The 11,936-nt window shown below is 49.8% G+C and overlaps 1 protein-coding gene across 2 annotated transcripts; it reads right to left on the minus strand.

Moving 5' to 3' along the window:
* Window positions 1-185: 185 nt before the first annotated feature.
* MYCL (MYCL proto-oncogene, bHLH transcription factor) lies at window positions 186-7,348 on the minus strand. Of its 2 annotated transcripts, none has more exons than XM_019643671.1 (3): window positions 7,168-7,348; window positions 6,314-6,818; window positions 186-3,285 (listed from the first exon to the last, which is right to left on the minus strand). In XM_019643671.1, the coding sequence occupies exons 1-3, from the start codon at window positions 7,273-7,275 to the stop codon at window positions 2,687-2,689; spliced, it is 1,212 nt and encodes a 403-aa protein (XP_019499216.1). In that variant the 5' UTR covers window positions 7,276-7,348; the 3' UTR covers window positions 186-2,686. The 2 variants fall into 2 exon arrangements, with proteins under 2 accessions (XP_019499216.1, XP_019499217.1); XM_019643672.1 differs by lacking the exon at window positions 7,168-7,348 and adding an exon at window positions 7,006-7,155.
* Between the last annotated feature and the right edge of the window lie 4,588 nt (window positions 7,349-11,936).

The following is an 11,936-nucleotide window of genomic DNA, read 5'->3' on the forward strand; positions in this document are numbered from 1 at the left end:
TAATATGGAGAAGCGAGCATAGACATAAGCAGTGCTCTATCAGGAAGAGCTATTGTTATAGTCTCCCCTCTTGCATTTATAGTCTCCCCTCTTGCATTTATAGCAAGTTTATGTGAACTATGTGAGGGAAAGGAAGCCTTCATTTTCTTTCATTAATCCATGGAGAAAGAAAAAACAAAATCACATTACATCACAAATTTTCAGAGATGTTTTAAAAAGACATCCTCCAAAAGGTCATCATACCACTAAGGTAAGAACAGTACCATCCTAAAGAATATACTATGCGTAAGACCTTATAGTTTAGAAAGTGGCTTATCATCTACTACTTCATTTAATACCTGCCAAACCCTTGTGAAGTAGCATTTATCCCCATTTTACAGATAAGGAAACCAGGACTTAGACAGGTAAAGCTAAAAGGCACAGAACAAATAAGTGGTGGAACTAGGATTTCAAGCCTCCTAATGTACACATTTAGCACTCTTTGTAATTCATAAGAGAATTTCATGTTCACCAAGTTCCAGGCCTACACTGTTTAGACATGTCTGAAATGGCATTTCAGGAACCCAAAGTGGAATGACCAGGTTAGCAACGTGGTTAGAGAAATACAACTCTTTGGCTCCCTTTGGCTACACTGAAATAGTCGTCCTTGGTTCAAGGACTCGGTTGGCATAAACTGCCCCCGCTGTGACATGTTTGAGAAATCTTTTATTAGAAGATGTCCCGGAAGGCAACATTTTTAAATCAGGTGATCAATAATCACAACTAAATACAAAATTTCAGGTAAACTTGCCTTTCAAAATAAATTCGACTCTTGCAACAGGAGAATTGCCCAGGAGTTTTTTTTCTTGTACAAAAACACCACCACTTTGCAAAAGGCATACAAAAATACAGTATCAAAAAAAAAGAAAAAAAAAAAAAAGACTGCACCCAGCATAGTACCCAACAGCAGCTTATAAAACACAAGCTATTCAGGTGAGACATCAATAACCTACATCCCACCTGTTCTCCAAACAGTTCCAGAAGTCAGTTGGCTCCTGAAAACCATGCTCCAAAACATAGAAAGGCTTTTCTCAAACTTCCATGGGGGTTCTCTGAGGCCAGAAAATAACCTCAGAAACAGACCATCATGCATAATAGGTTTGGAAGTAGCAGCTGGCTTTCCAGAGCCACATATAGTGCTCTACCATCCTCCCCTCCCCCACTTTCAAACCCACAGCCAGCAGGCACCTGCTGCCTCGGGCAGGGTTCTGGAGGGGCTGGTCCTTCTTCCAGGCTAGGCTTAGGGACTTCTGAAGTTGCCCACAAGACACCTGTAGGGTTGCGTGCCTTTCCCAGAGTAGAGACTCCACCTGGAATCCATTCGGAGGTGGCAAGTCTAGATGGGCCAAAATCCATCATGGTCCACTAAGCAGAACTCCTGAAAACTCCTTTAAAACCCACCAATAAACTAGGCCACCTTCTGGAGCACTGGATGAGTCCCAGACGCTCTCCCAGTAAGAACTTCAGTAAGGCCCAGATTCTGGGAAAGGGGTCTGACTCATGTGAGGCTGGCAGGGGGCCCAAGGCGGGTGGCTACAGTGCCAGCAAGCTTCTTGGAGTTGCACAAGAAGGACAGGTTTGCATGGTTCTAGTAGAACTTCAAACTTATCAGTAAGGGATTGAGATGACAGGGGGTGGGAAAGAGGAAATGGTACAGTTCTCACTCCTGAAGTGCCTGACATCTGCTTTGATAAACGGCTCCAAGATGGAAAATACCTGGGCAGGGAACAAGTTCATGGCCAAGACACCAAGCCTTCCCCAGGCTGCAGGCGAGGACCCATTTCCCTGTGTCTGGGGGAAATATTCTGACCTGTGGGAAAGGGGTGCTTGTAGAGCCCATTGCTTAACAAAAGCAGAAGGAAACAAAAAAGTCCCTTGTGAGGACAGAATGCTCTCTCCCTCAGAGGAAAGGGCCCAGAGGGCTTTGAGACAAAGAATGTAGAGGCCAAGCTCTTTAAATGTTCTCAAGGCCAGCAGCATTGAGAGTGGGAGGAGGGGTGTCATCTAACATCATTATACATACATATATATATATATATATATATATATATATATATATATATTAAAGGTTTCCAACTCCTCAGCTACTGTAAAGTGTCTGACAGTGAGGTAATGGTCCATGTTGATCAAGTCTGCAAGCTTGTCTTCACCCAAGACAGCTCGTGTGTCTCCTGGAAAAAGGAGCCTCAGGGAGAGCGTCCAGACCCAGCTGTCCTAGCATCACCCCAGAGACACCAGTGGGAGCATCCTTTCCCAGCCTGAAGCTCATCCGGAGTGTGAGATTTCATGCAGGCTGGAGCCCCCGACAACGTCCACCACCTGTTGCATAGCATCTGTCAGGCTTTTCTTCAGAGCTAGTGAGCTAGGCAGACCCCAAGGCTCCGCAGTCAGCTGCCTGCCTGAGAAGCCAAAGGTGCCAGAGAAGACACAGCGCTCCCATGAGTCAGGGAAGAGAGAGAGCTGGGTTTCCAGGTTTCCAAGAATGCAAGCCCTTATTGTGTGTGCATCAGCTACAAAGCATTCTGGGATCTACTGTCCAGGCTATCTCACCGTAACCAAGATGTGCAAATTACTAAAGGGGAGAGAGGGAAGGTTAAAAAATAAACTCGGGTCTTTGTAAGACGGAGCAGTCAGGTTTTTTGGTCAGTTAGTAGCCACTGAGGTACGCAATTCTTTTCTGCAGTTGCTGCTGCCGGCATCGAAGCTGCCTTTTCTCCGTAGCCATCCTCTTCTCAGCCCCCACCAAGGCTTGCAAGTATTCCAAGGCCTTGCTCAGGATCACCACTTTGGGGGCCTTGGAGCAGCTGGCCAGGGTGGGCACCTGGTCCCTCAGGGCCAAGAACCTCGAACGAAGGTCATTTCGCCTTTTGCGCTCCAGGAAGTTGTGGTTCTTCCTCTTCGTCACATCCTCAGTGTCAGAACTGACAGGTTTGAGGTGGCAGGACTGGGGAGCCTCGCTTTCTATAGGCAGGGGGCTCACAACCTCTTCATCTGCCTCGTCTTCCTTCTCCTCTGGTGCATCTGTGTCTAGAGCCTCTTCCTGGGGACTTCTCTCTGGAGCCGCTCCTTGGGAACAGCTTTCTGGAGGAAAACGGGCGGCATAGTTATGCTGTTGCTGATGGATGGAGATGTGGAAGTGTTTCATGCAGGGGTCCAAAGGGTCTGCTCTCACTGTGATGGTGACCGGCTTCCGTACCCCCAGGGACTGTCTCTTCTCCACTGTCACAACGTCGATTTCTTCACCCTCTGTCCAAGTAGAGAGATGAAGAGAAGAAACACACCCCATGAGAGATATACAAAGACCCTATGCTGGGGCTTGGGAAAGGAGGTGACATTTCCCCAATTTAGATAGAAACAAATTGAACTGAGGAGAAAGGCAGCTGATTCATTTGTAATGGGGTTAGGGCAGTGTGAAGGGGAAGTAAGCAAGAAGGAAAATATTCTCCCATTTCCTTTTGCACAGCAAGGCTTAGATAAGAACAAAAGGCAGACCCAAGCCAACAGCCCCCAGTGTGCACAGGCTCTCCCTTCCCCCACTGAGGGGATGGAGAAAAAGAGCCATCGGCCTGGGACAAAGTTTAGCTATAAAGATCTTCCCTAGTCGGGCTCTTTCATGCCCCATCAGAATTGTAAATGAGGGGTCTGTGGGCAGAGCTGCCCTTTGTTCCTGCCCAGCACAGCCTGCACTTGGGGAATTGTTACTTTTCACAAGTTATAAATCCTATTATTCCCCCACCTCTCTATTCTGCCATCCCTTTCAGCTGAAGGTTCAGAGAAGGGAGGGCTACAACCCATCCCTCCTCACCCACTGAGGGGAGGGAAAGTTTTCCCTTAGGGGCATTTTGCTCTTGGGTTCAATGGGTTTCTAAAGTCATCCATCATTTATAGGTCGCCCACCCCACCCCCTTCCCTGGACCAGAAGAGGGTTGGATTTATAATCCCAGGTCGGCAAAAGCTGCAGGAACTTCACAAAGGTACAAGCAACCATTTCCGAGCTACCTGTGCCAGGGTCAGGAACTGATCAGCAGCAGAATGTCTCCATACAAGGGCCGAAACACCAGGGACCTGTAGACACCTGGACATGTCCCCATCATTCCCTGACTTGAAGGTCTCTTAGGTTACCCCAGCCAGGAGAGAAGCAATTAAGGAAAAACCTTCCTGCTCCACACGTTTTGCAGTCCCTCACATAAAAGGCCACTTCAATGCAGTTCAGCCTAACAACACAAGGGCTCAGTTCTCTGCCTCTTTTGCATATCAGGATGCTTGAGCCCCTTTGTCAGGAAGGCTTCCATTGTGTGGACAATCGCATTATTTCTCCATTAATAAAACCTGACCATTCAGCCCTCCTGGCCCCAAGGCCTGTGATTGGCTGGCTAAGCTGTGTTTGGAATGCTGTTTTACCCAGCCCCTAGCCCGTATTGGCTGAGCTTTGCCGTCAGTCACTCTCCCCACCCCCCTCATTGTTTGCAATCTGTTGCATTTTGTTCTGAGCCATGTGGCCTGTGAGTGAACCAGGAGCTTGCAAACAGGTTCAGGTTAAAGGGCAGGTCAGAAAATGATTCAAGGAGGCTTCCCCACATCCCAAACCTTTAATATTTCAGTGTTACACCTCATGGCTGGGGAAGGCTCTGCCTAAGGAAGAAATAATAAGACACCATTCTCCTTTTCACAGGGGAGTGTCTAACTCTACCCAGACAAGGAAATGTCCTCAGCTGGACAATTAAAGCCAACCCCCTCATGTGCCAAGGGAGAAACAGACCCAGATCAGCCAAGTCTACACATCACTTTGTAATGTTCTGGATCTCAAACTAAGATCGCCAAACTCCCAAAACAGTGCTCTTCCCACTCTACTACTCCATCAGCCTTTGTAGAGACATATCTTTATTGGTTTCTTGATCTCAAAATTCCCATTCCAACCATTAAACAAACAAGCACTTGTAGAAAGCAAGCAGGTTAAAAATGACCTTAACACAGTGGACTGAAAAAATTGACTTTTAATTTTTCTTGTTATCCTTATTTTCCCCAAAGTATATGACAACTTCCATACCCCATTCCTCCATTCCCTCTAAATGGTGGTCATGTAAGTTATTCTTAAAAGCAACAGTGAGTTTTCTCTGTCCTGATTTCCCTGATGCTAAGACTCAGTCTGCACCCTATAAAAGTACCCTCTCCAGTATGTCTCATGGGAACAGAGGTGTAAGAGGTTAGGCTAAGAACAACGTAGTCTGGTGGCACAAGATGCTGAAGTCTGCCTCTGCCCTCAGTGAGGTTTACACTTGCATTCAAGGGTTGGGGAAGGGGCCTGGAGCTCCATATCTGTGACCCCGGCACTTAGCCCACTCTGGCACAAAGTAGGGGCCAGTTAACATTTGTTGAATGCAAGGAGGCAGCTGATGCTCTCAGGTAGACTGGGAGGAAGTTCAAGGGACACATTTCAGCCTTAGACCAAAACAACAAGGCAAGGTGTAGCCTTCTCAGGTAAACTATTAATACCATAAAGACCCTCTAGACATCAGGGAAGAAGTGCCCGGTTTTGATGGAGGGTTGGGCTAAAGAGGCTGTTATTGGGTTGTCGGAAAAGTCATGACATTTTTTCTGTTTTTCGTTGCAAAAATGTGTCATGACTTTTCCAACAACCCAATAGATGGGAGGAAGCTGGGGGTTCACTTCTAATGATTTCCTATTTCTAAGCCTCAGTTCTTCCATCTGTTAATGGGGAGCGTTCATTCCTCCCCTAGCTGTCTCATGGGTAATGGTGTGGACGCACAAATGGTAAGGGGTGGGAACATTTTAGAGTAAAGCAGACAGGAGACCAGGTTTTTAAAAGGATGAAGGCTTTGCACAAAAAGGCTCCTCAGCTTCTTCTCCCTAGGGGAGTGTGAGTTTCCCAGGGAAAGAGGCAGCAACAAAAAACTTCAAGCCTGGTGTGACCCTTATGGGACCCCTTCCGGCCTCCGGAGGACAGAAATCCCCTACAGTCCAATCCCAGTATTGTCCTCCCTAAGCGCCAAGCCTCACCCAGTCTCCCTTGTCCCCTGGGGCTCCAATCATCATCAAAGGAACGTTGGCTCCCACGCCACTTCTTCAAACTGTTTACTAACACACCCACGTGCCAGACAGACACCGCTGGGGGCTACACCGGCAGCTTCAGCCAGAGAAAGGGGGAGGTGGCCGAAGGGCTTGCGAAGACCCAGTACCTCATCTCAGACAGCGAGTGGCAGTTTTGGCCACCCATGGGGTGCCCCCCTCTTGAATTGCCCGGGGCGATCCTTACCCGAGTCGCTAGGGCTCTCGGACCCCGAGCAGGCCTGGGTCTTGGGCTCGCCCAGCGGACAGGGGGCAGCGGGCGCAGGGTTACCGGCTTCCAGGCTGGGAGCGCAGTCCGGGGCGGCGGGCACCTTGGGTGGGTTCCCCCGGGGCGCTCCAGTGGCGAGCCGGTCGCTCACCGCTCTCTCCAGCCGTTCCCGGGCCGAGAAGCCGCTCCACATGCAGTCACGGCGGATGATGGAGGCGTAGTTTCTGCCCCAACCTTTCGAGTGGCCCCGGGATTCTGCCTCGTCCCCGGCGCCCCCTCCGGGCCACGGCTCCAGGGGGCCAACTCCAGGGGCCGGGTCCCCGGCGTCGGGACCCGAGCCCCAAGGCGGCGATGTGGGGGGTGACTGCACCAGCTCGAATTTCTTCCAGATGTCCTCGCTGGGCGCGGTGGAGCGGTAGAAATCCTCCCCACAGTCATAGTCGTAGAAATAGTGCTGGTACGAGTCGAAGTCCATGTCCGTTCCCTGCGAGAGGTAAGGGGGACGTGCTGACTGAGGTACGGGCCCAGGGAAGGAGGCGTCCCCGGTCCCCTTAGCACAGCCAGTTGCCAGGCTCTTGTCCCTCCCGAACCTCTGGGGTTGGAACCTGCGCCCTTCCCTCGCGTCTCGGGAAGTCCAGCCCTGGGTCAGTGTGCCCCGGAAAGCCACTCACAGCGCGCGGATGAGGCTGCGGGGTGCGAGTTCAAAGCAAACTTTGCCAGCGCCGCCCGAAGCGCAGCTCCCAGGGCCCGTCGGGGGCGCACTGTGCCCAGAAGGCAGCCTGCAGCCCGTCCCCCGGGACCCGCGCCCGTCCCCCGGCTGCCCTCAGCCTCACCTCGCTCCCGCCGCCCGCCACCAGGAGCGGACCCGCTCCGGGCCGGCTCGGGGCAGCCCGGCAGCCCGCACACAAGCACATGCGCGCCACCGAGCGCGCGGCCCGCATTCAAGAGCGCGCCCCCAACGCGCGTCCGCCCTCCCTCCCTCGCTCGTGCACGGCAGCCCGGACGCTACCGGGATCCGCGCGGGAGCGCGAGATGCAGGCGCATTGTTTCCCGGCTGCCTTATATCTCGCGCGCCCGGGGCTCTGGGGCCAGGGGCGGGCCCTACGGGACAAGACCCGCCCCGGACCCGCCCCCTCCTGGCAGCCGACAGGTGGGGACGGTGGAGTCTCCGCCCCACCCCTGCTGGCTGCTCTCTCCCGCTCTATTCTAGTCCCTATACCCCTAAAATGAATTGCACACTGGGGAGCGCAGGGCTGGCGGCAAGCTGATGCAGCCTGGAGGTTGCCTGGTGGGGACGTGACTCTTTATCAAGGTCTGGAGGGTCCCAGCAGGCCGAATTAAAACCAGGCTCCTGGCCCACAGTGGATTGAGGACTAGGGCTACTCCCCGCCCCACCCTGCCCTACCCTGCGAGCCTACTTCCCTGGACTTGTTCAGGTGCGTCTGGCCTGCGGTGGGGTGAAGTGGGGAAGCAGCCGCACCTCCACCGCGCCACCTGGCGGCCCTCAGCTCTGAACTGGGGTTGGTCCCCGGCATCCGTTTCATCACCGGTTGGCTGGTTTCTATAGCTAGGTGTTCCAAACCTGGACCGCAGCGAAGTGAGATGGCGAAGATTCTGGACTTTGGAACCTGAAACTTAACTTTTTCTGAGCCTGTTTCATCTATAAAACGAAGGGATGTAATACCTCACAGGATTGTTGTGAGGATTTAAGAAGATGGAGTATGTAGGGAAGAGAGGTAGGCCAGGTGGAGAGGCCAGAGGAACCGACTGAGCCTCTGCTGCGGTTGGTGAGGAGGAGAATTTTTCCGTGGGGCCAGGCCAGGCCGGAGACGCTCCTCCCTCACATCACACACAAAACGCTCTGTAGGAACTGCAATAGTAGAAGAAAGAATGGGGATTTGGAATCTGGAAACTTTGTTCAAGCCCTTGCTTTGCTGCTTGCTAGCTGTAGAGCCAAGACATTTGAAGCCTCTGTTTGCTTACCTATAAAATGGGGACATTGCTTGCAGCTGCATCTCTGGCCAAGATGATGGACCATATAAGCCCTTTATGTCATCTGTCATACAGACTACCTTTGGTAGAAGAGGAAAAGCTAAATTGTACAGTGATTTTATTTAGGCAAAGGAAAGTAACTTGGGATAGCTACCAATTCATCTAGAATTCTTTACCTGGCATTCAAGGCCTGGTCCCTGTCTATAAGCAGCAGCCTGATTGTCTGCTGTCTGTCTTTTTCCCTCCCACCCCTGTGGTCTAAGAACACCTACCCCTCACCGTTGGCATCCCAACAGAGGGAAGGGAGAAGTGCAAGCAGTTCAGTGCTGTTGGAGCATGGGCCACAAGGTGTGAGTTGATATATGGGTTGGGGAAAAAGGCAGGGAAGGTGACACCCTCCATTTTGGATACGTTGGGTCTAAGGTGTATGTAGGACATCTTTGAAAGCAGCAACTAGCTCTTACTAGCTCTTACTAGCTTTGTAACCTCAGTACCTTCTGGCAGGTATGTGTGCACGTAATGAGTCATTCAGTCACACAGATTTTACTGAGACAGTCTGTGTGCCCTGCTTTGTGTGAACAGAAGACACAGATCAGAAAGGTTTCAGCTCTGATTGCAGTTCTTGAGGCAGACGCATTGGAACTGCCTTTTGGGGACTTGTTATCTGGTCCATAGATGTTTGGAATTGTTGCTGTACCAGTCAGAGTTCTTGGTGACAAATGGTAGAAACCAGCCCTAGATAAATTTAAAGAGAAAATCACTTTACTGGAAAGATTTGGGGTTTAGAATCTAAGGGAAGCTGGGAACCTATGCTTGGAAAATGGGTGTTCTTTATCTAGGTGAGTCCTTACTTTACAGCTCCTCCTCATGGTTCATTGTAGGTGATATCTGGGGAGGGACAACTAGGAGGTGATCCCACCTCAAGAACTTGCATAAGATAAGTTGTCTTCTGAGAGTTAGGCTGTTCCTTCACTTCGCACACTTTGTTTAATGTTAGTCTCCTCAACAGACTGTAAGCTCAACGAGGGCAGGAACAAATATCAGTCTTGTAGACCACTGTAGCTCCAGGGCTCAGAACAGAGCCCGCCACATCATGGGTGCTTTGTAAATGTATTGCCTGTTTGACTAGACACAAGCCTTTAATGCTTTAAAATAGAGATAAATGTCACCTTAACTGATGGAGACAGAAGGTCCATGCTAGCATTGTCTGGGGGAAAAGATGCTGGTCCCGGAACAAGGGAGATGGCGGCATCATTCTCTGAAACCATCCAGTTCAACTCCCACTTCAGTCATGCCCTGGATCACTAAGCAATCCACTGAAAACCACTCTGTTCCCATTGTAGATCTGCCCTCAGGGAGAGAATGCACTCATCAGCGAACAAGAAGATCCGGTCTGCTTCAAAGCCTTGCTTCCCTTTATAAATTAATGAATTGGCATCTGATTTGAAATATCAGTCTCATGAGCCTGGTTAATGTGTGTCTGTTCCATAGAGATGCTGCCGCTTTTAGGGCTAACTGCTCTGATTTCTGCGGAGATGTCTGGACCCAGGATGGCGATGAATTCACCAAGGTAACAAATGCTACGCTAGGGACACTCAGTTTTTCTACAATTTTTAATTTCCTTTACTTTTCTTAAAATATGTTTTTTAATCAAAGTAATACATGTACATAGCTTTTAAAAATCAACTAAATGTATGACAAGGTTTAAAAAAAAAAAAGGCAACCTTCTGCCCTTCTCTCACAATCCCTGATTTCCATTCCCCAAAGGCAACTACACTTTTAGCTGGTGTCTGTCTCTAATATTTACTTCCATATTTTGACCAATTCAGATAATCTACTTTTCCTGATTGTTAAATTCTTATTGACATTTTAAAATGTGAGGAGAAGGGCCGGCCCAGTGGCGTGATGGTTAAGAACTGGCTTGGGATGCCAGAGGGCCCCGATTCGGATCCCACATATGAGGGCCAGTGACACTGCCCTCCACAGCTAAGATGCTGAACAACAGCTCAATCTCCAGAGAGTCACCGGCGATGGCGTAGGCTGCAGCCCCTGCTGCAGTGGGTTGCCATGGGCTACCGTGTGTAGCCAGCAGCCAGCGTGAGTGGCCAGCAGCCGCAGTGAGCGGCCGTCCAGAAGCCGGCGACTGATCTGCCTCACCCGGGAAGAGTGCAATGATGGTGCCAACTTGGGCCAGTGAAGCAACGTCCTCCACAACTAGACTGAAGAACAAAATGATAGCAACTTGTCTGTTCCCCTTTCCCAATTCCCCAGGACTGTTCCCATCCCCCTAATTCCCCAATAAAAATCTTTAAAAAAAAAAAAGTGAGAAGATGTAGCTCTTATATTTCTCTTCTTACCTCCACATATTTGGTCTTCCTTTATTTTTCCAGTAGAATTATAATTCAATTAAAAAATAAATATTCAATATTTATAGTATTTTGACTATATGATTATGGAGTAGTCTAATTACATTTCCTTTCTTATACAATTTTTTTGAAAGTTAAATTGTCTCTCTTTTTTTTTTTTTTTTGCTTAGATTTCTATGCATACACTGTGAATTTAATCCTACATATTCCCACTAGAGCTACAAAGCTCACGTCATATGGTCAAATGTGTCAGGTCATCATTCAGTTCCATTATTTTCTTGGAAACATCCCTTCTTGGAGCCCTTTGTCTTTCTGTTCCAATTTGAACTTACTGATCTCTAGACCTGCTCCACAATTGTCATTCTGCAACTTCCCTCCACCACCATCCCAGAAATTCCCTCTGCTTCTCTCCTGTGTTGGCTCCCCTGTTCTCTGGGGCTCATTTCTTCTTTCTTGATTTACTTCCTCCCATCAAAGAAGAACATCTTCCATCAGCTGCCTGAGAAAGGGTACTTGAGAAGTAAAATTCAGAGAACTTGCATTTCTGAAATTCTCTTTATTATACCGACACCTTTGGTTGCTAGTTTGACTGGGTGTAGAATACTAGATTAGAAATAATTTTCCCTCGGGGCCGGCCTAGTGGCTCAGTTGGTTAAGAATTCGCTCAAGAGTGTGAGCTCTGAGCAACAGGGTTGCCGGTTCAATTCCCAGCCCCAGCTGAGCTGCCAACAGGTGGCAGGATGGCTCAGCTAAAAAAAAGAAAGAAAGAATTTTCCCTTAGAATTTTAAAGATACTGCTTTCCTGTTGCTTAGCGTTGTTATTGAGAAGATTGATATCAGGGGCCAGCCGAGTGGCGCATTGGTTAAGAACTGGCTTGGGATGCCATAGGGCCCTGGTTCGGATCCCACACACGAGGGCCAGTGACACTGCCCTCTACAGCTAAGATGCTGAACAACAGCTCAACCTGGAGCTGGGTTGCGGTGAGCTGCAGGCAACGTCGTAAGCTGCAGCCCCTGCTGCAGTGGGATGCCATGGGCTACTCTGTGTAGCCAGCAGCCAGCGAGAGCGGCCCTCAAGCCAGTGAGAGCGGCCCTCAAGCCACCGTGAGCGGCCGTCCAGAAGCCAGGGACTGATCTGCCTCGCCTGGGAAGAGCGTAATGATGGTGCCAACTTGGGCTAGTGAAGCAACGTCCTCCACAACTAGACTGAAGAACAAAAGGACAGCAACTTGTCTGTTCCCCTT

The sequence above is a fragment of the Hipposideros armiger genome, unplaced genomic scaffold (genome assembly GCF_001890085.2).
Source record: "Hipposideros armiger isolate ML-2016 unplaced genomic scaffold, ASM189008v1 scaffold_82, whole genome shotgun sequence".
Classification (NCBI taxonomy): domain Eukaryota; kingdom Metazoa; phylum Chordata; class Mammalia; order Chiroptera; family Hipposideridae; genus Hipposideros; species Hipposideros armiger.